Source organism: Delphinus delphis, chromosome 9, assembly GCF_949987515.2.
Source record: "Delphinus delphis chromosome 9, mDelDel1.2, whole genome shotgun sequence".
NCBI lineage: Eukaryota > Metazoa > Chordata > Mammalia > Artiodactyla > Delphinidae > Delphinus > Delphinus delphis.
In genome coordinates this window covers 101,275,355-101,301,802 of record NC_082691.1, presented here as the reverse complement: position 1 = coordinate 101,301,802, position 26,448 = coordinate 101,275,355, and the positions used below count along the sequence as shown (strand labels likewise).

Here is a 26,448-nt window from a genome sequence, read left to right as displayed (position 1 = left end):
AGTGCTCCGCAACGGGAGAGGCCACAACAGTGAGAGGCCCGCGTACTGCAAAAAAACAAAAAAAGCAAAAAAAGCTGCATGCATGAGCAGTTGGGGCAAACAGCTAGAAAAGACCAAAAAACCCCACAGACTGCCACTTTTGAAGAGCCCGGAGCAGAAGATGGGAGTCAGGAGCAAAAGCAGGGTACTCTGCATGCCCCCTGCACACAACGCCACCAGAAGGGTGGGTAAAACACCTATGCCACCCCTCCAGCCTGACCCCCAGACCCCTACCCTCACCCCATATAAGGAACAAGCTCACCCCCACACACAGGGAGCCAGAGAGCAAGGGACCCTGTTGTGTGTTCTCCCTCCCCCCTGCTGCAGCAGGGGCCCCAATAAAGCCTTGCCTGAATTTCTTGTCTGGCCTCTAGTCAATTTCTATTGCCTGGGGAAGGCCAAGAACCCTGGTCTGGGTATCAGCTCCTCTCTGTGTAAACTCTTCCTATGTCTTCTCACTCTTCACTTCACCTTCACCAAGGGCTGCAGCTCCCAGGCATGTTCATGACTCCCACCCTCTCTGCCTGGCCTCAGCTGTAAGCCACACCTGTACGGCCAGATGCCCATCAGTCTTCACATCTGGACGTTGCAATGGCCCCTTTAAGTACACAGGTCCTGAAATGAACTCATGATCAGCCTGGAGAAGCATCCTCTGAACGGGTGTCATCAGCCACCATCTACCCAGTCTCTCGGCACAGTGGGGACTCCCAGAGTCCCTCCCTTCTCCCAGCAGGCATCTAGCTTCTGAAGAGTCCACCTCTGGAATATCCCTGCCCTTTCTGCCTTCCTCTCTCCTGCTGGATCCCAGCAGCCCCCTCCTGCCTCCTTTCAACCCACCTCCACCAGTCTTTTTCCAAACGTCTCCAAACGTCTAACCCCCCCCGCCCCCCCAAACCCTTCAGTGGCCCCCATCGCCTACGAAGTTAAGTTCCCACTCCTTAAGCAGAGCTGCAAGGTGATTCACAAATTTGGGGAAACAAAGAATGTGTTTCTTTAGTTTTGACCACTTGGAGAATAAATGGCCCAATGCCCCATGGGACCCCATTATGGGCTTTTCTTTCGGAGTCTGGACATGGTCAACCATTAGAAGGTCCGGTCGTCGTGATGAGGGCTAGCTTTCCAAAGCCACCCTGCTCCCCGCCCCCCAAAACACACAGATACAAATCCGATCTGAGATCGCCTGGCTAGCTTCTCTAAAGAGCCCTGGAGGGTTCGGGGAAATCCTGCTACCTTTAGGACCTGGAGGAGCCGCGTAGGGGGGTCACCCCGCTCCCCCCGCCCCCACCCCCACCCCCACCCCCGGCCGCCGAGCCGGCACCGGAACTGCCTGATGGGAACACGCAGACCCGCGCTCCAGGAGGTCTCGCTGCCCGGGGCGTCGGATTCCTGCAGAGATCTCGGTGGACAGTCAGAGATGCGCGCCGAGCCTGGGAGCGCGGGGGGTGGGGGTTGGGGAGGGGAGGCTCCCCCTCCTCTTGCGGGATTTATTTAGGATTCGGGGTGTGCACGTGATTCCCCAGCGAGGGCGGACTAAGGGCGCTCTCCAACAAGCAGGGCCGACCCCAAGTCCCCCGAGAGCCCCTCTGGCAAGGGTCCTTAGGACTGGGAGCCTGGAAGGAGCCGACTTGCCTGGTGGTGGCGCGCAGCCGCGGGCCCGGGTGAGTTCCCGGCGTGAGCGTCTCCCCAACCCAGACCCTGCAGTCCACCTCCTTCTCCTCCTCCTCGTCCCGGCCTTTGGTCCTGGCGGGGGTGGCAGGAGGCGGGAGCCCAGAGGCGCAGGCCGGGCAGCCGGAACCGTCGCACGCCGAGCGGTCCGTAGCGTCCCAGGGGCGGGCGCGGGGACCGCGGGCTGAGGTCCGTCCCGAGAGGGCGGGGGCGGGGGCGAGGGCGGGGGCGGGAGCGCAGGCCAGGAAAGTGGGAGGGACAGGTTGAGGGGTGGTCTCTGAGGAGGAGCCAGGCTGAACTGTATTGTTCGCCTCGGCCGCCCGGAGCGCGCGGAGCGGGCCGGGGAGCGTACGCGGGGCGCTCCGCTTCCCGTGTTCTCCCCGTCCCTGGCGCCCCGAGAAGAGGTCCGGGCTTTCCCGCGCGCCCCGGGACGCCTCTGCTCAGGTGGGGTGCGGGTCTTCCCTGGGGGCGCGGGCAAGGGAGGCGTTCCGCGCCGGTGAGGCTGCGACTGCTGCACCCGGGGACCGGGAGTCCCGAGTGGGCCGCCCAGCGCAGCGCAGCCCCCGCCGCCTCCGCGGGCCGGGAGGCCGGGTGGGCGCACGGGGAGCGAGCGTCCGGCGCTTCACCCGCGCCGCGTGCTTCCGCAGGAGCCGGGGGCCGGGGGCCCCGCGATGGCCGCGGGACGCAGCCACAGGGAGCCGCGGCGAGGATACCCGGGCGCCCCTCCCTAGCGGGGCGCAGCCTCCTCCTAAGTCCGCCGCCCGACCGGTGGGATGGGGGGCGGAGGGTCTGCCCTGAGGGTCTGCGCGGACCACCGCGGGGGCATCAACTGGCTCAGCCTGAGCCCCGACGGGCAGCGCCTGCTGACGGGCAGCGAGGACGGCACGGCCCGACTCTGGAGCACCGCGGACGGCCAGTGCTGCGCCCTCCTGCAAGGTAGACGCGCTTGGCCGCGTCCTCCGACCTCTCTCTCTGTCCTCCTCTCTGCCGCTCGCCTGCCTCAGACCTGGGCGCTTTTGTCCGCAGACCCCTTCCCCCAAGTCCAGCCCGCGCCCATCGCGCTGGGTGGGGTGGGAGTGCAGAGGGGGCTGCGATACGGGCCAGTGAGCCGAGGGGCGAGGCTGCGAGGGCGCAGATCACCTGTCAACCGCTGGGTGAAATCCCTTCCATCACGGCAGTTTTAACAAAAAGAAATCGCAGCTCTGCCCCTTTCAGCTTCCCTCGTCTCTCACTGGCCTTGTGATCTCTGGCTGAACATTTCCTCTCTCGGGGCCTTTGTAGTCACAACGGGGGCTTGTTAATCGGCCTGGGCACTGCGGAGTGCACTCCGCATGGTGTGGTACTGTTTTCCCACCACTCGTGCAGGCAGGGAAACTGAGGCACGGAGTTAGGTAGTTCGCCAGCGGTTTACACAGCCCATGGTGGGGCAGAGTCGAAAACCCCCTCCCTCAATCGACCCCCCTGCCCTGCTCTCTCACTGCCTCATTTCACCTGCAATTTGGCATGTTTGGAAAGTCCATGAAATAGCAGGAGGTACACATAGGCGTAAATATTGTTTTACGAAAGAGCCCTACCAGTCTACCCACACCGATTTATATTTGTGGCTTACTCAAGGGGAGGTGGACGTTTTTCTTACCTCGGGTCCCTGTCACATGCCTGCAGCACAGGAGTGTGAGGTCCCTCTGTTGCCTGAGTGGCTCCTACAGCCCCTTGTGGAAGCACCAGGCTGCCTGCACTGTGTGCACAGTTATTTTTCACTGTTGGTTTTTCCACCATAATCAGCAAATCCTGGGTGGCCTGCCCCAGGCCTCCTGGCTCATCTAGGCACAGGGAGTAAATTAGCTTCCGTATTGGCGGATCCTGACCCTGCTGGGTTTCCTTTTTTCATTTCATTTCATTTATTTATTTATTTATCTTTGGCTGGGCCATGAGGCTCGTGGAATCTTAGTTCCCCACGACCGACCGACCGAGGAGCAAACCTGTGACCCCTGCAGTGGAAGCGCGGAGTCTTAACCACTGGACCGCTAGGGAAGTCCCACCCTGTTGGTTTTATTTTTATTTTTTATTTATTTATCTTTTGGCTGCGTTGGGTCTTCACTGCTGCCTGCGGGCTTTCTCTAGTTGCGGCGAGCGGGCGCTACTCTTCGTTGCAGTGCGCGGGCTTCTCATTGCGACGGCTTCTCTTGTTGCGGAGCACGGGCTTTAGGTGTGCAGGCTCCAGTAGTTGTGGCGCGCGGGCTTAGTTGCTCCCCGTCATATGGGATCTTCCCAGACCAGGGCTCGACCCCGTGTTCCCTACTTTGTCAGGCAGATCTTAACCACTGAACCGCTAGGGAAGTCGCACTCTGTTGGTTTTACATCAAAACTCAGTAGGGATGCATTTTGGACTGCCTGCTGTTTGGGAGCTGGTGTAGGTAATGGGGAGTTGGCCACCACGCACAGATAGTCACACACACTGCCAAGGCACAGATCTGTTAGAAAATTTAAATCCAGTGTGTATTGCTTTCCAAACATGAGAAGAGTGTCTGGAGGGCTTTCAGAGATGCAGGTTCCTAGGTCTGGGTTTCACTGAGCCTTTGGGGGTAGGACTCCAGAATTGGCATTTCTAACAAGCTGTGAGGTGACTCTGCTGATCGGCTGGCCCGGGGAGCCCTGGGCCTGGGACCCCTCGTGGGAGCCCCGTTTGTAGGCCAGTTTCTGCCTCAGGAAGCTCCAGTCCTTTCCAGGGTGGTTCTGGCCTCGTGGGCACCCGGCTCCGCCCCCAGGGCCCACAGTCCTGCCCATCCCTGCCCTGCCATCCTCACCCGGCTCTGTGCCTGGCAAGTCCCCTTCACACCCACTTTAGTGACCCTCACAGCGGCTCGTCCCCGCAGGACACCAGAACCTGCTTCCTAGCAAGGCCACGCTGGACCCTCTGTTGCCCTAGTTGGAGGCCTTCCCACTCCATGGGAAAACGCTATCAAACGGAAAAACTGCTGACAGGGTCGTTTCTTTTATAAGCGTTTGCACTTTAAGAATTGTCAAGGACAGAGGGGACAAAAGTAACCTTTGCTTATCCTGAAATTGCACTAATAGACTTGTGAGAGAGTCATTTTGGGTGTGTGATAATCCTTGTGTGGCCCCCATGGTAAGCAAGGACCTGCCAACTGCTCCTCTGTGGGATTTTTTTTTTTTGGCTGCGTTGGGCCTTTGTTGCTGCACGCGGGATTTCTCTAGTTGCGGCGAGCAGGGGCTACTCTTCATTGCGGTGCGCGGGCTTCTCATTGCGGTGGCTTCTCTTGTTGCAGAGCTCAGGCTCTAGGCGCGCAGGCTTCAGTAGCTGTGGCGCATGGGTTGAGTAGTTGTGGCGCACGGGCTTAGTTGCTCTGTGGCGTGTGGGATCTTCCCGGACCAGGGATCAAACTCGTGTCCCCTGCATTGGCAGGTGGATTCTTAACCACTGCGCCACCAGGGAAGTCCATAGGATTTTTTTTGTATGAGTGAAATATTAATAAAAATGTCTTGACATTTCAGTGCCCTGTATTTTATAAATACCCTTCTAAGTACATATTTCTTATGTTATTAACCCTTGCAACTGTGAGGTGGATAGAATTGACAGCAGTTTAGGGACTTCCCTGGCAGTCCAGTGGTTAGGACTCTGCGCTTTCACTGCTGAGGGTCTGGGTTCAGTCCCCGGTTGGGGAACTAAGACAAGCTGCGTGGCACGGCCAAAAATAAAATAAAATAAAATAACAATTAACAGCAGTTTATTTATTTATTTTTAAAATTTTATTGAAGTATAGTTGACTTACAATGTTGTGTTAATTTCTTCTGTACAGCAAAGTGGCTCATTTATACATCTGTATTTATATATATTCTTTTCCATATTTTTTTCCATTAGGGTTTGTCACAGAATATGGAATATAGTTCCCTGTGCTATACAGTAGGACCTTGTTGTTTATCCATTCTATATATAATAGTTTGCCTCTGCGAATCCCAAGCTCCCATTCCTTCCCTTCCCACCCCTGGCAACCACAAGTCTGTTCTCTATGTCTGTGAGTCTGTTTTTGTTTTGTAGATATGTTGATTTGTATTGTATTTGAGATTCCACCTATAAGTGATATCATATGGTATTTGTCTTTCTCTTTCTGACTTACTTCGCTTAGTATGGTCATCTCTAGGTCCATCCATGTTGCTGCAAATGGCATTATTTCATTCTTTTTGATGGCTGAGTAGTATTCCGTTGTGTGTGTGTGTGTGTGTGTGTGTGTGTCTGTGTATACACACCACATCTCCTTTATCCATTTATCTGTCGGTGGACATTCAGGTAGCTTCCATGTCTTGGCTATTGTGAATAGTGCTGCTATGATAACACCAGTTTATAGATGAGAACAGGAGATGCAGAGGTTTACCAATATGCAGCATATTCTAAGTGTCTCCTAGACACTCACATCGGGAGGCAGGTGCTGTTGTCAGCACGCCCCAAGCATGGTGTGGCTGCAGGGCTCGTCCAGGGACTTGCGGCTGGTCGGCGGCAGAGAGGCTTCTCGCCCACCGTGTGGCCCCTGCTCTGGGCAGGACAGAGTTGCAGGGAAGCTGTGCTCCCCCGGGGCCACACGGCTGATCAGCGGCAGACCCTGCAGGTCTCCTGACTCCAAATCCAGGCTCTTTCCACTGCCATTGTAGACACTGCCACCTCGGGGTGAGTGTCAGCTCCTTGCATAGCTTGGGGCCCACAGAAGGCTTCAAAGGAGAGCCTGTTGGTGGGTCAGACCTGGATTTCTCGGGCAGAGCGGCCTGGGTTGGCAGCTCCTGCCATGCGTTTTCCTTCTGCAGACGAGCTCACGGTGCAGAAGCAGTTGGGGGCCAGAGGATCTTCCCAGATCTTCCCGGACCAGGGCTCGAACCCATGTTCCCTGCATTGGCAGGTGGATTCTTGAACACTGCGCCACCAGGGAAGCCCTATTTATTTATTTATTTTGGCTGTGCCAAGTCTTAGTTGCGACACACGGGATCTTCATTGCGGCACACGGGATCCTCAGTTGCAGCATGAGGGCTTCTTAGTTGCGGCATGCATGTGGGATCTAGTTCCCCGAGCAGGGATCGAACCCGGGTCCCCCACACTGGGAGCGTGGAGTCTTACCCACTGGACCACCGGGGAAGTCCCGTGCCTCAGTTTCATCTGTGAATTGGGGGTGATGACAAGAGGAACCTAATCTCACAAGGTCATGGTGGGCATCAAGCCAGTTAATGAAGAGTTCCTAGCTCATGTATTTGCTGTCTTATCCTTCACGCCCGAAGTGAGTCACAGCACCCCTTGGCACTGTGCCATGCCAGCTCCAAAGCTCTTCCTCATTTGCCTCCCACAAATCTTCATCATCCCGTTTTGTAGATGAGGAAACTGAGGCTTGCCAGCCCTCTGCGCTCCTCCCTCTGGGCCCAGAGCCCTTTCCCCCTCACCTGCCTGTTGGCCTGACTGCGCTGGGTGCCTGTGTCGGATTCAAAGGTGCAAGAGTCTCGGATCCCGCCCCAGGGAATTTGCAGATTGGATTGAGAGAACGACTGCTTAACTAAGGGGCTGTGTGCACTTCAGAAGAGCAGGAACTTGGTGGGCTGGGGTAGTCAGGGTTCACCTCTTGGCCCAGGAGGACCTGGAACTGAGACAATTTTTAATTGTTATAAAAAACACACAGCATAATATTCACCATCTTAGCCATTTTTAATATACAGTTCAGAGACATTAAACGCTCAAAATGTTGTGCAGCCATTCCCACCATCACCTCCAGGGTTTTCTCCTCTTGTAAAACTGAAACCGTCCCCTCTGAACAATAACCTAGTTCCTCCCTCCCCCAGCCCCTGGCACCCACTGTTCTACTTTCTGCCTCTAGGAACCTGACTCCTCTGGGTGCCTTGTATAAGTGCAAGCACATATTAGTTGTCTTTTGGGAACTGGCTCATTTCACTCAGCACAATGTCCCCAGGGTTGTAGCACGGGCCACAGTGTCCTTCCTTTTGAAAGCCGAAGGCTGTTCTGCCGTGTGGATCTCATCTCTCTTCTTTATCCACCATCCGTCGGTGGACACGGGCTGCTTCCACTTCCTGACCATTGTGAGTGATGCTGCTGTGAACATGGGTGTGCAAATATCTCTTCCAGGCCCTGCTTTCCCCTCTTTTGGGTGTATACCCAGAAGCGGGATTGCTGAATCATCTCATACGTATTTTTAAACGGGCACGTGGGAGCACAGGGAAGGCTTTCAGACACAAACAAATCGTTATTAACTTTGTCCTGGTCAAGGAAAAATTCCATCAAAAAACAGTTTGTTTTGGGCTTCCCTGGTGGCGCAGTGGTTGGGAGTCCGCCTGCCGATGCAGGGGACACGGGTTCGTGCCCCGGTCTGGGAAGATCCCACATGCCGCGGAGCGGCTGGGCCCGTGAGCCATGGCCGCTGGGCCTGTGCGTCCGGAGCCTGTGCTCCGCAACGGGAGAGGCCACAGCAGTGAGAGGCCTGTGTACCGCAAAAAAAAAAAAAAAAAAGTTTGTTTTAAGTACGGATGTGAAGGAGGCCCATACTGGCAATTCACTCTGAAGCTCTGCGGAGACCACGGTCTGGGGCAGGTGAGCTCCCCTGTGGGTGCGGATTTAGGAGAATGGGGATGGAGGCCGGAGAGAGTTTGGTCAAGGTTGTGGAGCTGGTGAAGCTGGGCTGAGGACAGGCCCTGCGGCGGCAGCAGTGAGCAGAGCATCAGCCCGGGCTGGGAGCTCGGGGGCGGGTGGCCCAAGCCTGCATCCTCAGTGGCTTTGTCAGACCCCGTCCATTCCAGCCAGGGCTTCCGTGCTCAGACAACGGCAGGAAACAACTGGCACCTCAGAATGGTAACTCGAGGAGAGTCTAATAAAGGGACGCTTGTAGAATGTGGGCAGAGTGTGGGGAACCACTGTACTTACGGCGAGTACCAGAGGAGCTGTCACCATCCCCAGGCCTGAAGGAGGGAGGGTGGGAGCGGTCACTGCCGCCTGGAAACGGCTGGGGAGGGGGCTCCCTCCGGGGAGGCGTGACCGTGGTTTGAGGGCCTCGGCCAGCGCATCCCGAACTAGAGACCCCTCCTGGGGCTCCCGACCGTCTGAACCCTGCGGGCAGCGGAGGAGACCAGGAGCCCACAGCGGGTGGGGCGCGCTGCAGGGCGCAGGCTGGAGAAGACGAGGACCCACGGGGGCAGACGAAAGACGCCAGGGGCAGCAGGGCGAGAGGAGGCCCCGCTTTTCATGCTGAGTGGAAGGCGTGTTCAGCTGGGCCGTGCCCGCTCCAGGCCCCTCTGCCCCTGCAGACCCTGGTCTCCAGCGCGGCGAGCTGCTGCTGCGTGGGGAGGGGGCACTTGGACTCTAAACCTCCGGCGAGTCCAGGGGCGTGCAAGCTGGGAGACGGGGCCGGCTACCTTGGCAGGAAACCCTGAGCCTCAGCGTATTCTGTTGAACAGAATAACCGCATTTTATCTGCGTTCTATATCCCTTCAAAAATATTTATTTTTAGTTTGGCTTTCTTGCTTATTCTGCACAATTCCAACAGCTTGTGGCCGAGGCGCTGTGGTCCCTGGAGACATGATGGGCCCTCCCTTCTCCGAGCCCTCACTCCTCCACCCCTGGTGATCCTGCCGGGGCGGTGGAGCCCTGTCATTGGTCTCTGGATTATAGCCTGTGGATTATAGTCAGGGGCGCGCTCCGCAGCCCCCAGGGCCCCTGTGCTGCAAGGGCTCTGAGCCTGTATCGCTTCCTTGGGTTGTCAGATGTGAAATGGGCGTCTTGGGCTGGAGAAGGGGCTTGTGCGGGGGAGAGCCTTGAGCGATGCAGGGACCCCCGCCAGCTTGGCCAGTCCCCTGAGGGGGCAGAGGATCAGCCTGGCCCAGCTTCGGGGATGAGTTTTTTTACATTGAAAAACTTCTTTTTGTTATCACGTCTTTTCTTCAAGTCTGTTTATATTTCTGTTGATTTGCAATCAGTGTATACATCCGTTCTTTCACTTCTACGTATCAGAAAAGCCGTCCCACGCCCACAGTCTTGGTTAATGGCTGTAGTTCCACCGAGTCTAGGTGCCACGCTTGGATTTTCAGTGTTTTTCTTGGCCTGGTTGACGGGTTCACATGACGCTCTGCCTTCCTGCTGTCAGATGCTGCTGAGATGGGACGGAAGGAGCTGGCATGGGAGTGACACCCCGAGGGAGCCTCTCCTGGCCTTGGTTAGCACTGGGGACTCCTCATGGTGCTGCGTCCTCCCGACCCCTCCTGATGGCTGATCTGGTCTCGGGGAAAGCTCGTTGAGAATCCTCAGATATTTTATAAACATTTTGGGATTGGCAAAAAGCTGGGCTGTGTTTTGCCAAACACATTTGCCCTCGACTTTTTGTTTGTTTGTTTGTTTGCGGTACGCGGGCCTCTCACTGTTGTGGCCTCTCCCGTTGCGGAGCACAGGCTCCGGATGCGCAGGCTCAGCGGCCATGGCTCACGGGCCCAGCCACTCCGCGGCATGTGGGATCTTCCTGGACCGGGGCACGAACCCGTGTCCCTGCATCGGCAGGCAGACTCTCAACCACTGCGCCACCAGGGAAGCCCTGCCCTCGACTTTTAAACTGATGCGCACTTTGAGGGAAACAGTCTGCAACCTCTTCCCGTGTTTACTTAATTTACGCAAATGTTTTCCTAGAGGCCTGGTATGTGCTATCCAAGAAGACGGGAAAACGTTTCTTTCTTACTTTAAAAAAAAATTGTTTCTTAGAACTCAGGAAGTTGGGTTCTTCCAAGAGAAACTAAGCTTGACCCCAGGGCCAAAAAAAAAAAAAGTAAGTGTGAATCAGCTTGAAACTACCCAGGAGATTCTAAATCCCCGTCTACAAGATAGCAGACATCTAGATGAAATTTTAAAATCTGATCGAAATCCTTAAAGTAATAAATATGACGCTCCCATGTGTTATTATTTGAATTCTTCAGTCTCCTCGTCTGTGAAGTGGCTCTTAGGTCTAACATTCCTCTGCTTCCGTTGATTTTCTGGTCCCTGAATTCTTCTCCAGTAGAGTCAGCTTCAGTTTGTTGTTGGAAGTGCTTATATCCGAGATGGAAACACTTTTACCTGAAAAACAGGCCCTACTGTGTCCAAGGATGGAGGATTCCTGAGCTGCTTAATAATGGTCGAGTGGTAAACATCGACCCCACAGCCAGGGTGAGAGTCAAAAGATCTGACAACTGCCCCGTAAGAGGATGACCAGGTGCACTTGGCCGAGACCCCAGACTGCGGGGCCCTCCCTCCGTCCCAGACCTCCACCCTCACTGTGTCTACTTAATCCATCGTTTCTGCCAAATGCCTGAATTCTGGCCCCAGGGGCCCCTCCTGCTTTGGTGTGTGCCAGCTTCTCTCCCAGACGCTCTTCCTCTTCTCCCGACAGACACGGGTACTGCGTAGACCCTTCCTTGCCTGCCACACCCAGGCTTCTGCTCTGTCGACCCTCGTCACGCTCTGTCCCAGCACGTATCAAGCTCGACTGACTGTCCCTCCTTCTGGGCTGGCTGCTCTGTTTGAAGGCAGGGAATGTGTTTTAATTATGTCTGTTTCTGTATTTGTGTCCTGCAGCTGCTGTGACCGGTGATCACACTGGGTTTCCTTAAAACAAGTTTATTCCGGCACAAGTCTGGAGGCCAGAAGTCCAAAATCAGTGTCACTGGGATGAAATCAAGGGGTTGGCAGGGCTGGGTTCCTTCTGCAACCTGTAGGGGAGAATGCCGTTGCCTTTCCAGCTTCTGATGGCTGCTGCACCCCTTGGCTTGTGGCCGCATCACTTCCATCTTCAGGGCCAGCACCTGCAAATCTCTGCTCTCTCTTCACGGTGCCTTCTCTGTGTCCTCAGATCTCCCTCTGCCTCCTCTATGTGTGTATTTATTTATTTATTTGGCTGTGCCGAGTCTTAGGTGTGGCATGAGGGATCTTTAGTTGCAGCATGTGGGCTCTTAGTTGCGACATGCAGGATCCAGTTCCCTGACCAGGGGTCGAACCTGGGCCCCCTGCATTGGGAACATGGAGTCTTAACCACTGGACCACGAGGGAAGTCCCTCTGCCTCCTTCTTACAAGGATGCTTGTGATGGCGTGTAGGGCCCACCCTGATATCCAGGACAATCTCCCCGTCTCAAGATCCTTAATTAATTGCATCTATAAATGTGTCTTCTTCCAAGAAAGGTAACATTTCTAGGTTCCAGCAATTAGGACCTGCTCTCTTCGGGGCCAGAATTCTGCCTACCACAGTGTCTGTCCCCAAATGTAAGAACAGCTCACGCCTAGCGTTTACACAGCCGGCACAGGAACACCGTGAGATAGGCATTGTCACTCTCCCCATTTCAGGTGAGGAAATCGAGGCACAGAGAGGTGAAATAAGTTGCCCATGGGCAGCCAGTAGCAGCACCAGGCTTCTAGCCCAGGCATTCTGGTTCCGAAGACCATGCCCTTGGCCTCTGTACTTCCTGCGTCTGTAACATGGGGTTTGTTGAATGACGGAGTGAATACAAGTAGCTGAAAAGTTTGAAGAAGCCTAAAAGGAGACGACTAAGAAGGGGGAGGGAAGGAGAGGAGGGAGGAAGGATTCCAGGGCAGGCTAAGTGCCCCCTGAATTGCTCCTGGCCCCCACGATTCCTGAGATTCTCCCAGACTTAAAGCATCATTTCAACACGCTAGTCGCTACTGGACTTGCTGCAAACACTCGCCGCCCCCTGCTTTCTTCCCTTCCTCCCCATCTCAAACGTTCTCAGAGAAAAACGGGAGCTGGCATGCCCTGCTGTGCTCACATCTCCCCCGCTCATCTGCAGGGCACGAAAGCTATGTGACCTTCTGCCAGCTGGAGGACGAAGCCGCCTTCACGTGCAGTGCTGACTGCACCATCAGGAAGTGGGACGTGCTGACCGGGCAGTGTCTGCAGGTGTTCCGGGGACACACGTCCATTGTGAACAGGTCGGTGTGCCTGCCAGGCGGGGAGGACTCGGCCTCTCCTCATGGTACCCGGCCGAGTCCCAGGGGACAGAGATGTAGGCTGTGGGGCCCCTGCCCTGGAGGAACTTAGCTTCCCTGGGGAACACGTGTGGACATGCGGGGAGGTGGTCCAGAGCAACAGCAGTGGAAGGACAGCAGTGTCCCCAGCGCAGCAAGCGCTAACTGCCCAGGGCTGCAGGTTGGGGGGCTGGGAGGCGGAGGTGGGGCAGGGAGGCACTACCAACACTTAGACCAGAGCCTGAAAGCCCCCCCATGGCGCCCCCAGCGGGGTGCAGGGAAAGGGATTGAGGCTGCAGCTCCCACCAGGGAACAAATTCCACAGGAAATGGCTTAATTGGTACCTGATGGTGGACTGGGGGCTCGGGGGAGGGGCAGAATGGGGATTGTTCTGAAGAGGGAGTCGAGGGTGTTTTTAAACCTCTCCTTTCCATGTTGCTGTTGAAGATATCCCAGACCTTCCTTCTCATGGAGGTTTGAATTTTTGCAAAAATGTATTGAGTTTGGGTCTGAGCTGAGCCATGGAAATTCCTTGGTGATCAGATCAATTGGACACTATCTCTGCAACTTGGGGCCCGTCGCAAACTCCCGAGGGAGTGCCCGGTATGAGCAGGAGTCTGGGCACCGGGGCCCTCATGACCTCACTGACCAGGAAGGGCAGCTGCCTGGGCAGCGAACTAAGCAGGGAAAGGGCCCAGTGCAGGCGGGCATTTGGGGGGGTGGGGGGCAGGGACGGAAGGATGTTCTCAGCCAGAGGGGATGCTGGCAGCGTGAGCTTTGTGGAGCCTGGGTCCAGGTGGGACCCGTCCGGCCTAATGTTCCAGCGCACGGTGGGTGGAAGCGGTGGGTCAGCCCGATCATTAACTGCCCGGAGTACCAGCTGCCTGTAGACGGAACGGTGCTCCCACAGGGCGGGAACAGGGGAGCATCGCTGAGCAGAGAGGCACAAGGCTCGTGTTGGCTCGATGGTTCTGAGTGGGGAAGGACCCCAGTGGGGACCCCATAGAGCTCTGCCCCAGCCCCCGCCTCCTGCAGCTGAGCTTTTATCCCACCTACACCCCTTAGATAGAGCAGGCGAGGCCCGGGGTCCTGGGAGACCAGCCAACACCACGCAGGCCGGGGCGGAGGAGGGCTGGAACTGGGACCCGTATTTCAGCTCTTGCTGGCCTCTTCCACACTCTTTCTTGAGAAAGAAGTTTGTGACTGAGGAGAAGTGGGGGCCTGGGGCGCCTCCTCTAGTGAGGCTGTGAGTGGCTGGAAGGGCTGACAGAGGATGGGGTGGGTGGGAGAAAGCCACATCTCAGGTGACCAGCCGGCCCTCCGGTTGTACCTGGAAACGAATCAGTGGCTCCTCAAAAGGAAATCTGGACAATTAAGGCCGGGAATGACGCTCTGCCGGGTGTAGACGCTCCCAAGTGCACACATGTTCACACACACACACACACACTCTTTTGAGCAGTTGGCTGTTCTAAACATCTCTGGGTGCATATCTGCATTATTAAGTAACTGCTCACAAATGCGTGATGGCCCTGAGGTGAGAACATGGGCTACAGTTCTCGTGTTTTCAGAGCCGGGCCAGGTGTGTGAGCTTCTGGGGGCACCGGCCCGGCCCGGCGTCCCTGCCGTCACAGGCGGCAGGACTCGGGCCGCCACAACATCACCCGAGGCACCACGTCGTCACTTTCCTTTAGAAACACACACGTGGTGAAGACCGTACCTCCTGGCATTAGGGAAGAAGCCATCAGTAGAAAGTGTGCTTTTCTTGTGCTGCATCCTTAATGACTTGTGGGACGTGAGAACCGCCCAGAGGTGAGAGGCCGCGGAAGGAAGGTCTGCTCTGTTCCGTGTCCATCTTTCCTCCTGCCCGTGCTAGGCTCCCAGGCAAGACCTTTTAAAAGAGGGGTGCCTCTGAGACTGAGACGGGGGTCCTGACCCCTCTGTGGCCACACAGACGACACGCCCCATTCCAGGTTCAGGCCGCAGCCCTTTGGGGGTGGTGTGTAAATTCGGGTCCACCCTCATGCCCTTTGAAGTTATACACAGAGTTCTGTGCTAGAGACAGATGTGTATTTTCTGCAGAGAAGGTCTTAGCATACATCAAATGAATAGTTACTGTTTGGCAGGCTCTGCTCCCCCCCCCCCGCCCCCCCGTGGGCTCTCCTGGCTCCCTCACTGTTCCCCTGCTGCAGGGGGCCTCAGATTCCTCAGCCTTGAGATTTTCTCAGACTCTGGGCTCCCAGTCACTGGGGACCATTCATTCTTCTCACCCATCACCTGGGCTCATTGAACACGTAAGACGCCAGCCTGCCGGGCAGCCCTGTGCGCTCTGACCCCTGACCCTTCCCCTCTTGCCACCAGGATCCTGGTCGCCAACAACCAGCTCTTCAGCAGCTCCTACGACCGGACAGCTCGAGCCTGGAGTGTGGACAAGGGGCAGGTGGCCCGGGAGTTCCGGGGCCACCGCAACTGTGTGCTGACTCTAGCCTACTCTGCCCCCCAGGACCTCCCTGGGGCTCCGTGCACGGAGGAGGCCGTGGCCAGGGGGCTCCTGGTGACGGGCAGCACGGATGGCACGGCTAAGGTCTGGCAGGTGGCCAGCGGCTGCTGCCATCAGACACTGCGGGGCCACACAGGTGCCGTGCTCTGCCTGGTGCTGGCCACGCCTGGCCACACGGCCTTCACTGGAAGCACAGATGCCACCGTCCGAGCCTGGGACATCCTGAGTGGGCAGCAGCTGCGTGTGTTCCAGGAGCACCAGGGCTCCGTCATCTGTCTGGAGGTGAGGCCAGCCTGGCTGCCAGGGAGGCCCCTGGCTCCTCCTCTGAGCTGCCGCCCCACCCAGGGTACCAGTCAGCTCAGGCTGTGGAACAAAGTACCACTGACTGGGCAGCTTAAACAGCAGAGATTGATTGGCTCACAGCTCTGGAGGCCGGAAGTCCGAGATCAAGGTGTCAGCAGGGTTGGTTTCCTCTGAGGCCTCTCCCCTCGGCTGGTAGACGGCCATTCCCCTGGTGTCCTCACACCGTCTTCCCTCTGCTTCCAGATTCCCTCTTCTCGTAAGGACACCAGTCATACTGGATGAGGTTCCACTCTAATGCCCTCATTTTAACTGAATTACGTCCTTAAAGGCCCTATTTCCAAATACAGTCACATTCACAGATACCAGGGGTAGGGCTGTTGCCAACACATGAATTTTGGTTTCCGTCCGTGTGAAGTGAGGATTACGTCTACGCACAAACCGTGGTCCATAATTCCTAAATCCAAAAGTTGAAAAAAAAGGAAGGTTTTTTCTTAGGCTTGGCATCAAAACTAATTTTGATATGAGGCTGGTTGTAGTTAAGTTTAATCTCACTTCCTGGGACTACGTGTACCTTTGCTGTGGAAACACGAGTGTGTTCCTCAAATCCAAAAACTCCCGAAACACATTGGCCGAGGTTTGGATTAGGGATTACGGGCATGGAGCTGTGCCCGCCCCGGGTTGTCGTGAGGATTTAGTGAGGTGACAGCGGACGCAGCGCCTGCCGCAGAGCCTGTTCTTGACGCCCGTCAGCCTGTGATACTGTTGCTATGAAGCCTGTGTTGCTATGAGGATGTGTGGTCTGCACTTGGCGGGCATGCCTGCAGCATACGGTCCCTCCCTCTATCTAGATATTAGGGTCTGGATGTTCCTGGCCCGGGTCGTGGCCACAGCCCTTTCCCTTCTCCAGGCCAGTTCCCACACCCGAGGTGAGCAGGTTGGGGTGCAGTGCTCAGAGGCACCGAGCCTCTGGGGAGCCACCGATGAAGCGATGGGGGTGGCCTCAAGGTGACAGGAAGCAGTGTGTGGCAGTCCCCTGGAGAGCCAGGCCAGGAGGCCCGTTTTGGGTTCTCGAGGTGAAGGGCAGCCCTAGGGCCCCAGGACCAGTGGAGTAGAGAAGGGCTCCACTTTGCTTAGACAGAATCATCTCTGGCCCCTGGTGAACGGCAGAGGGCCCATGTTTGGTTGGATAAATTGCATTTTTCTAGAGATGGGGGCAGGGCGGGGGACTGGTTGTTACTGAGCTAAGAGTTGGCCACCTGTTTTCTTTTTCTTTTTTTTTTTTAACTTTGTTTTTTTTTTAATTTTTATTGGAGTAGAGTTGATTTACAATATTGTGTTCGTTTCAGGTGTGCAGCAAAGTGAATCAGTTATGCATACACATATATCCACTCTCTTTTAGGTTCTTTTCCCATCTAGGCCATTACAGAGTACTGAGTAGAGTTCCCTGTGCTCTACAGCAGGTCCCTAAGCCACCTGGTATCTGATCCCGGGATTTGGGGAGGCGAAGGGAGGACCGGCAGGCACCTGGGTGTGATGGGGAGAGGTGTGCAGGGGGCAGTGGGGATGCGTCCTGGGCGGGGCATGGAGGGACGGGCTCTGGGTTCCTGAGGGCGCATGGGGTCTCTGGGCTCAGTCTCCTGGTACCGCCCAGGGGCAAGTCCGTCTCCCATGTTGGAGTCAGCCTGGAGGGCGTGGCGCCCAGCGTCGCGCACAGCAGTGGGAGTGAACGTGCCCGGGAGCAGAGCTGGTGGGAGCCCTGCGGGCTCTGCAGGAGGGTACTCAGGAGACCGTGAGCAGCTCGAAGGCCAGGCCAGCTCGTAGTGTGGGGTGCCACTGGGGTGGGGTGGGGAGCTCCCGGAGTGAAGTCAGTGTTGTTCCCATGAGCACACACCGGGGTCTGTCCAGGATGGGTCCCAGGCGGGGGTGGGGGGTGGGCGTGGGGGGAGGGCCCTGCTGGGCGGTGGGATGGGGTCGGGGCGGGGTGAGGGTGGGCACAGTGCAGTGTGTGGAGGCCCCTGGGGTCAGAGTTGGAAGGAGGCAGGGCCCGCGCTGTCGGCTTGGGCGGGGAGGGTCGCCCCCAGCGTCAGGAGCAGCGGGCCCCTTGTAGAGGCCGGTCCTAGCGCAGAGCCTGGAGGGACGAGCACAAAGGCAGCACACGTGCTGACGCCACGGCAGCAGTGGCGCTTGCCTCAGGAAACACGTGGTTATTTGGTTTGTTGGTTAGTTACTTCATTAGCTGTTAAGTCACAGCCTGCTTCGCCCCACGGCGGGACTGAGGCAGAAAAGCCCCCATTTTTCAGAGTAGTTGGGGGATAAGATTCTGCTCGATGAGGTCCAGGGCCACCATCTCCACAGTAGATGGCCTGGCGCCTTCCCGAGAAACGGAGGACCTGCCGACTCCCGGCCGTCCAGGCTTCCTTTGCTTTGATATGACGTCCCCTCAGACGTCCCCTGTAGCTTGGATGCTGTATCGTCGCGTCTCCCTGCTGTGTTTCCCCGGTACAAACTCAGATCTAGGTTACCGCGACTTGGGAGACGCATGTGCGGGTGACCTTTGGGTGTGCTGGCCTTGCCCGCTTTCCAGGGTCCCTCCCTCTCCCCACCGTGGGGTCGGGGAAGACCCTTCCCCCCCCATCTGCCTCTTTAATAGGAGGACTTCCCCACGTCCCCGCTGCCATCAGAAACTTGCAGGGCCACCTGCCAGTCTCGGCCCCAGCCCGTGAGACCCTGGCCACGTGGGGCCGTCCCTGGGACCCTGCTGTCACCGCTGGGCGCCACCCCCCGCCCCTGCTCACCTTACCTTCTCCAAATAGGTGACCCTCGGTTCACGTCTGCACGTCTGTTTGCTTCCTCTGTCCCTTTCCTGCACGTCCACATGCAGGTTGAGCCACCTAAGCCAGGGAAGGATCTCTCCTTGGGGACGTCCCAGAATTCCGACCCCCCCCAGCTCGGCGAGCGGTGGGCTGCCTTCCCAGACGCCCTGCAGAGGCAGGCAGGGTTCCTGGGGGTCTCCGGGATGGTTCTGTGAGCCCTGCGGCCTGGCCTCTGGCATTGTTCAGGGAGGAAGCACTCGTGGCGGCAGGTGGAGAGCGAGGGAGTTGGCATCCGTGGTTTCCCGTTAGGCGGAGTGTGAGGTGCCCGCTGGGACCCCGGGGGCCTGTTGCATGGAGCTGTGGTGTTTACTCCGTCCCTGGGAAACAGGTCAGGCCCTTTTGTGTGTTGAGATAAACTTGGGGGCCACCTTTTCAGAGGTTGGGGAGAAGAGAGGAAGCTCACAGAGCTATGCAGCCTCCTATGCCCGTCTCTGAACCATCGGCCTACTGCAGCATCCTGCCTCCTCCTTGCAGGCCTGCGGCCCGCTCTGAACTTTCCGGGAGCTGAGGCGAGGCCCAAGAAATCGGCCAAGCCTTGGGGGGCCTCTGCCTTTCCTCTTCACTGTGGGATGTGTATCCAGGGTCAAGCACGTGAACCCCAGAGGGTTCCAGAAGCCAGGTGGGGGCAGAGCAGGAGTGCACAGGCCTCCTACGGAGAAGGTGGGCCAGAGCAGAGGTGAGGGCTCACTTCCAAGTAACAAACTCAAGGTCAAGCCCGCTGACCGCCGAGGGGGACCGCTCCTTTACCCCTGCTCTTTGGAGGGGCTCCAGGGTCTAGGCTCAACCGGGGGGTCCTTGTGAAGAAGGAGAAAGTGGAGACTCTTTCCTGTCCCTTCATATTTTTTAATTTTTAATTATGAAACATTTCAAACGAAGTATAGCAAACGGTAAAAGGGACACCTATGTACCCAACTTTGAAATGAGATATTAAACATTTCCAGTACAGCCAGAGAGGAACAGGAAAGGCTCTGCCAGGTGTGGGGCAGCCCAAGGGCTCGGGGCACGCACCTGCCCATCTGCAGCATCGTCAGGCCCTCCGTTCTTTTCCTACAAAACACTGTCCTGCCAAAGCCCGAGGGGCTGGAGCAGAGACTGCTGTTGCCTTTTAGGGATACGTACCGGCTCCCGGGTTAGATCAGGCTGTGTGCATTATTGAACTTATCCTCACGGCCACCTGTAAGGGTGATTATTTTTTCTCATTTGGTACATGAGAAGACAGAGGCTCAGAGTGGGCAAGCAATTTGCCCAAGGTCTCACAGCTGGTAAAGGGCAGAGACAGGACTTGAACCCAGGACTGAGCATGCAACCTGTGCTTTTAACAAGCAGCTTTCATAAGGTGTGTCTGGGCCCATACCGTGCTGGAGTCGGGGAGCCTCTTCCGACAGGAGGCTGAGTGCCCGGAGCCTGGCTGTGCTCTGCACCTGGCCCTCTGCTCACCACGTGGCCCAGCTGCTTCTTTCCCGCTGCCCTGTGCGTGGCCTGTCGTGAGTGGAGGGGAGGGCGAGGCCGCGCCCCTGGGGCCGCAGCAGCAGAGCCCCAGGCCTGCCCTCTGCTTGGGTGGATCACACGCAGGGAGATGGCCCATAAGCCCCGTCCCGTCCTCTCGGAGCTGCCTTGGCTGCTGGGAGGGAGTCCCGCTGGACCGGCCTTTGTGACTCGCCCTGTCAGGATCTGTCCTGCTTTCCCCATCTGCCTTGAGCCTCTCTGGTCTCCGCGGGCTGCCCTGCTGCTCCCCGTGGGTGTCCTTTCAGGACACCAGCCAAAGCACGCAGTGAGGCCTCTGCCCGCTTATCAGCCTCAGGGCTCAGGATCTGTGCTTTGAAAGTGTGCTGCTTTTTAAGCACGTGCGCCAGGCCCTGCGTCGTCGGGACACCCGCTGTGCACAGGAGGCGTCTTCCCTTTGTCTCGCCGCTGTGGACCCTCAGTGCCTCCTTCACGGGGCGGGGCAGACAGAGCTGCAGAGGCCGAGTGGCCTAGATGTGCCACTGGGTCTCCATCTCACAGGCTGCCCGTACCCACTCCCCTTATTATAGGTCTGGGAGCCTCAGTGGGTCGTTTGGAGAGTGTGGTCCCTGGAGGTCTGGGGCTGCCTCTGGGAGTGACACTTGGTGGGGGGACAGTCGAAACACTGGGGGCCAGTGGCAGTCGGCCTCGGGGGCAGGATGCAGACAGTGCTGGGCAGCATGAGGAGGGGTCCTGGAGGGTGGCTTTCCCCCAAAAGATGAGGGGGGATCAGCACAGAGAGGACTTTTAAAGGGGAGCACAGTATGTGTGCAGGGATCTCAGGGCACAGCGAGGACACGTGTGCACCTGGGGAAGCCGGGCCACATTCAGGCTCCAGGCACAGGGCTGACGGGGGCGCCCCGAAGGCCGAGAGCAGGTGGGGATGCCAGGCAGGTCCCCCTGCCCTTCTCGACGGTGGTGCAGACGGAGGGCGGACTGGGCGATGTTCTGCAGGAGCCCTCGGGTGTGCGGACATCGCACGCGGCCCTATCCTCGGGGAGTGGACCGCCAGCGGGAGAGGCCAGAAGCCAGGCTCCATTGGCTGGGCCAGTCGTAACCCCAGTAGGACCGGAGGGCGGGGCCTGAGAGACGCAGGCCAGGCCTGTTGCCCACTTGGTCTGCCCTCGGTCTCTGCCTCCAAGAGGTATACGTGTCCCTCGAGATTCCACCCCCTCTGCCGTAGCGATTGGCCCAAGGCCAAGTTTGACCTGTGCTGTGGCTGTGGGGTGGAAAGATGCACTGGGCCAGAGTCCTATTCTCCGGGATTTAAACTGGGAAGTAATGTGGGGAAACTGAGTCAGCTGTGGGAATTGGAGTGGAAAGTGGCCAAGATGGGTAGGTAGTGTGTGCTCGAGCTAGGAGGACTCGGGATGAGTTAAGGATGCCCATTCCAGGGGCTTCCCTGGCGGTCCAGGGGTTAGGACTCTGCACTTCCACTGCAGGGGGCACAGGTTCGATCCCTGGTCGGGGAACTAAGATCCCGCAAAACAAACTAGGCCCGCCGCCTGCTGCCCCTGGGAGAAGGACCTCATCTTTCCTAAGCCTCCAGCGGCCCCTGGGCCCCAGCGGCGTCCTGGATGGCTGTCTCGGGGGCTTGTAGCCTGCCCTCCTCTTCCTGGGCCCTGCAAAGTGGGAGGAGCCCTGGTGCCGTCAGCCAGCTAACGGCAGCTGAGTACCCCACTCCGTCAGCCTTCGGTTCTCGTCCGTGTCTCCGATAACCAGAGGTGCTGTGCTGGTCGGGAGCTCTCTGGGCTGCGTGCTGTTTGCTGTAGGGAAATTTGCAGAATTATTTCGATTGTCTTTGGGCCTCCCTCACGCTAGTACCCCGTCCCTCTTGGCAGGGGTGCTCCTGGGAGGGGGACTTCCTCATGCCCTTCCTTTGTCTCCCAGCCCCTTTCCTAACCTCCTGCAACGCCGAGAAGGGGCGTGAATGCCACTGCAGCTGGCAGCGGCGAGCGGGAAGTGGGGGAACCTGTGTCCAGGGGCAGGGGGGAGGGCCCCATGATGGCCCCTGGGTGTCCAGCTCCGGTCCCAGCAGAGGGCCACCCTACACACACCACGGTCAGTCAGGTTACGTCTAGAGCTTTCTCCTACCTCCCTTCCCCAAGCAGAAGTCCAGTGTGGAAGCCCCGCCCTGGGTGCCCTTTTCTCAGCTGGAACAGTACCAGGGAACCGAAGTAGCTACAGGTGGAGTCACATTGACCCTCCCGGGGCCAAGCTGTAGGAAACTGCTGAAGAGAGACCCCTGGCAGGAGCAGCAGCAGTGCTGGCCGACACTTTCCGGTCCTTGCTCTTAGGGTGCTGAGCGCTGACGGTCGTGTCTGAGCAGCACGGAAGGGTCTGGCGTGATCCTTGTCTGCGGGTGAAGCCGCTGAGAGCAGAGTCACTGACTTGGCCAAGGGCCAGTCAGGATCCGAAGCCGGGTCTGCCTGAGCTACACGGCCCTGAGGGGAAGAGAGGAGCATCGTGACCTTGGGTGCTGGAGTGGGTAGTGGTGGGGGGCGACCCAGGGGCAGGGGCATTTCTGGCTTGTCCACAGTGTCTCCACTGAGACCTGCACGTGCCCCTCTCCACGTTCCAGAGAGAGAGGTTTGGAGGGCTTCCGGGGTGCCCCCTACGGTCAGCGGTACCCGCGTCCGGTGCCGACCCTCCCTTCCGCCCCCCCCCCCCCCCCAGCTGGTGAACCGGCACGTGTACTCGGGCAGCGCCGACAGGACGGTCAAGTGCTGGCTGGCAGACACGGGCGAGCGTGTGCGCACGTTCGCGGCCCACAGACACAGCGTGAGCGCCCTCAAGTACCACGCGGGCACCTGTAAGTGACCCCGCCCTCCCCGTAGCCCCAGCCTGCCTGTCCCCTTCACGCCCCGCCCCGCAGCACATCCGCTCTCGCCCAGACCTCTCTGCACGCTTCCCTCTTTGAGCCTCGGCTGCCGCTCAGTTTGGTCAGCGGCCAAGGGCGGCGGCTGTGGCCCCTCAGTGCACGTGTTTGTTCCTCCAGCAAAAGAAGTTCCAAATAAGGGTGTAGGGGCTCCTTCCCACCTTCACCCCGCTAGGACGTGCAGCGACCTGCTTGTTCAGAGGACCTCAGGTCAAGAGCAGGTCTCAAGGACACATTCTAATTCTCGAGACAGTGACACCACTTAACTCCAGTCAGACTTGAGGGCCGCATGGGTTTGGCTTCACTCGGCATTAGGTTTGACTACAGATAAGAGAAAGTCCAGATGACGGATTTATATGAGATAGTGGTTTATTTTTCTCTGAGGTAGAAGAATTTCAGAGGCTGGCGGTCTAGGCTGGAACGGATGGCTCCACAAAGTTGTTAGACACCCAGCTTCCTTTTTTCACTTCACTTCATCATCCTTAGCATGTATCGGCCATCTTTAAGGGGGGGCCTCATGGTTCAAGATAGCTGCTGGAGCTCCAGCCATCATACGTTTTAGGCAGGCAGGAAGAAGAGGAGGGAAGGGCAAAAGGTTGTGTCTCCTAGATGAGTAGGCCCCTTTAAAGATCCTTCCTGGAGACTCCACCCAAAGACTTCTGCATACATCTCTCTGACCACTGCCTGCAAAAGAGACAGAATAATAAAAACCCTTATCTGGGGATACTGCCACCAGGATTAATCAGGGTTATTTTGGAAAGAAAGAAGGGCAGTGTGGCTTACTGGGTAGTCAGCAAGCTCTCTGCCCCACAGGTCTCAAACTGTCACACATCTGGCCTTTCCTGGCTCTGTCCAACTAGCCAGTTGTTTACACCCCAGACACATGCAGAAGACAGGCACTGTTCAGGGGAAGCAAAACCCACAACCTCACCACACCTACATGGGAGTGGGGCTCCCAGGTCCCTGGACATCTCCTTCCTAAAACGATCCCCAATGTTATATTTTGCCATCAGTGTCCTCTCTCTCTCTCTCTCTCTCTCTCTCTCTCTCTCTCTCACACACACACACACACACACACACACACACACCTGCAGCAGGAAGCCAGCCCCCCTAGGCGAAGCTGAGCCTGAGAACCATCTTCCTAGCACAGCAGTGAGGGAGCAGACTGGGGTGGGGGAGGAGCCACAGTGGAAAATTCAAGTTGACTTCACAGCACAGGTGTTAGATGAAGATAGAATGGATTTCCGAAAATAGAGCATGAGATGCCCTCAGGATTTAGGTGTCTGACGCAGAAAAATGATTTTTTTCCTGTTCCTGTGTCCAAGCCTATAAGTGTGATTATGGCTCTGCTCCTGTCGGGGACCTCTAATTTAAAGAGAAGAACGTTGCCCAGAGCGCCTCCCCGTGGCAGAGGCTGGGATGAAACCTGCCGCTGCGGCAAATCCCACAGACCCTACCTGCTGCCCGCTGTTAAGGAACTTGGTCCTTGGTCTTTGTCAACAGGCTACAGGATGATCAGACCTAATTCTGAGCCCTCTTCCCACCCTCAGGATGCCCAGTAACCACAGTGCATTGGTGGAGGGGAAGGCAGGAAAGGAGCTGAAGAGAACGAGAAGTGAAACTTGTCCTCCAAGTCCACATTCACTAGTAGCTTTAGCAGCAAACCTGGGACTAGGCAGGTGACACAGGAAACGGGATTAGGAATAGACACCCCAAGGACAGGGGGCCCCCAGGGGGTGCTTACTGTGGCTCACTCAGGCTGCTGGGTGGCTGTAGCAGATGCTATGGGTACCACGCTCAGGGGCACTTCCTGCTGCAGCACCTGAGGTCCTCTGCCCGAGGGTGTTTTCCTGTGAGGCAGGTCATGGGAGGGCTGGGAGTTGACGGATAAGTAGCCCAGTGTCCTTGTCCCTGTGTGGAACAACTCTGAGACCCGATCCGCCCCTTCTCCCAAGGGCCCCCAGCGGTCACCTGCTCCCTTAAACACATGCATGGGAGTCCTTCCTTCCTGTTTCTCTCCCCACTTCCTGCAATGCCCTGCCAGATGAACTTTGCACTCGAAACCTAGTGTCAGGGTCAGCTTCTGGGAGAACCCGGGCTAAGATGATAAGTGGACCAGGGAGTTTCTCTGGCCAGTGCCGTCAGTGTGGTCCCTGACCAGCAGTATCAGCATTACTTGGAATTGGCTAGACATGCAGGTTCTCAGGCCCCACCCCAGACCTCCTTAAATCAGAAACTCAGGTGGGCCCAGCCTGCGCTCGGGAGTTTGAGAACTCTTGGACTAAGTTATAATGTAGGAAAAAGCCCAAGGGAGGCAGAATCGGGAGGTTCCCCCTGGGAGAGGTTGGGCAGGGGCCCTGTAGTGAACCCCGGAGGCGCTGGGTTGTGTTTGGAGGGCCAAGTTCATTACTGAGGAGGGGGAGAAATGAGTTTCTGGTTGGTGCTTGCCCCAAGAGGCTGCTCAGACGGTGGGGGGGGGGGAGGGATGACCCCCCGAGGCAGGGGCTTAAGAGCTGCTAGAAACGCCCGGCAGGGAAGCTAAGCTTCACCAAAGGTTTCCACCAAATGGCCTGAGTAGGAAGCTGGGCCCAGGTGGTACTCGGGAGGGGTGGAAGCACCTGGAAGGACTTGGGAGGCTGACTTGACCCAAGGGCGGTGGGGCAGCCGAAGTCCTGCAGAGCCGGCTGCAGCCCACAGAGGGCGCCTCCGGGACCCTGGGCGTCACCCTGAACTCACAGGAAAGTACTGAGATAGGGAAGGTGCCGCCTCCTTCCTTTAAAGGGGCTTCTGCTGTTTCCCATTTGCAATTATGACATCCCTGGGAGGCGAGCGGATGGGTCCCGGAGAGGGTTCCCGGCACTCTCCGCGCCCTGTCCATCCACGCCCCCCGCCCTGCGGAGTCCCGAGGGGACGAGGGCTCTCGGGCGGGAGGCGAGTGCAGCCGTGTGTTCACAGTGTTCACGGGGAGCGGGGACGCCCGGGCGCGCGCCTTCGACGCCCAGTCTGGAGCGCTGCGGAGGGTGTTCCGCGGCCACGCCTTCATCATCAACTGCATCCAGGTAGGCGCTCCAGCTCTCTCCGGGGGCCCGTGGCTGGTTGAGCGAGGGCGAGCCCGCCTGCGCCTCTGCCTCCGAGGGGAAGTGGGGAGCGGGAGGGCCAGGCAGCAGCGCTCCCCCGCGGGCAGCGCCTCCCCGGGGCCGAGGCCCGCTGGGCTGAGCCTTTCCCATCAGGCGGCCTGGGCGTTCACGGCTCACGCCGAGGCCCGGGCCGCCGCTGGCCCGAGGCAGGGCGGGGCCTGCACCTACGTGACCCCGTAGCTGCGGGGAGGCGCGGGGTTGGGGGCCGGTGGCGCACCCCCTCCAGCGCCAACCACGCCCCGCGCCCGCAGGTGCACGGCCAGGTGCTCTACACGGCCTCGCACGACGGCGCGCTGCGCCTCTGGGACGTGCGCGGCCTCCCGCGCGCCCCGCCGCCGCGTCCCGCCGCTCCCAAGCGCAGCCTCTCGCGTCTCTTCAGCAACAAAGTGGGCTGCGCCGCCGCCGCTCCCCTGCAGCCGGCCTGAGACACCCCGACCGGCCGCCCACGGACCCGCGGAGGGAACGCGGCTGTCGGCCTCGGGGGCTCCGAGGGCAAGGACCGGGGCGGCGGTGGTGCCTGTCCTCCGCGTCCGCTGACTTCCAAAGCCCTCGCCAG

General features: G+C 58.0%; 1 protein-coding gene across 1 annotated transcript; it reads left to right on the top strand.

Annotated features, from left to right (window-relative positions):
* The first annotated feature begins 1,856 nt into the window (after positions 1-1,856).
* Positions 1,857-26,448, top strand: WDR86 (WD repeat domain 86). The gene is made up of 7 exons (XM_060020075.1): positions 1,857-1,893; positions 2,352-2,640; positions 12,524-12,665; positions 15,060-15,480; positions 22,554-22,689; positions 25,711-25,814; positions 26,144-26,448. Exons 2-7 carry the CDS (start codon positions 2,478-2,480, stop codon positions 26,315-26,317), a joined length of 1,140 nt encoding a protein of 379 aa, XP_059876058.1. The 5' UTR covers positions 1,857-1,893; positions 2,352-2,477; the 3' UTR covers positions 26,318-26,448.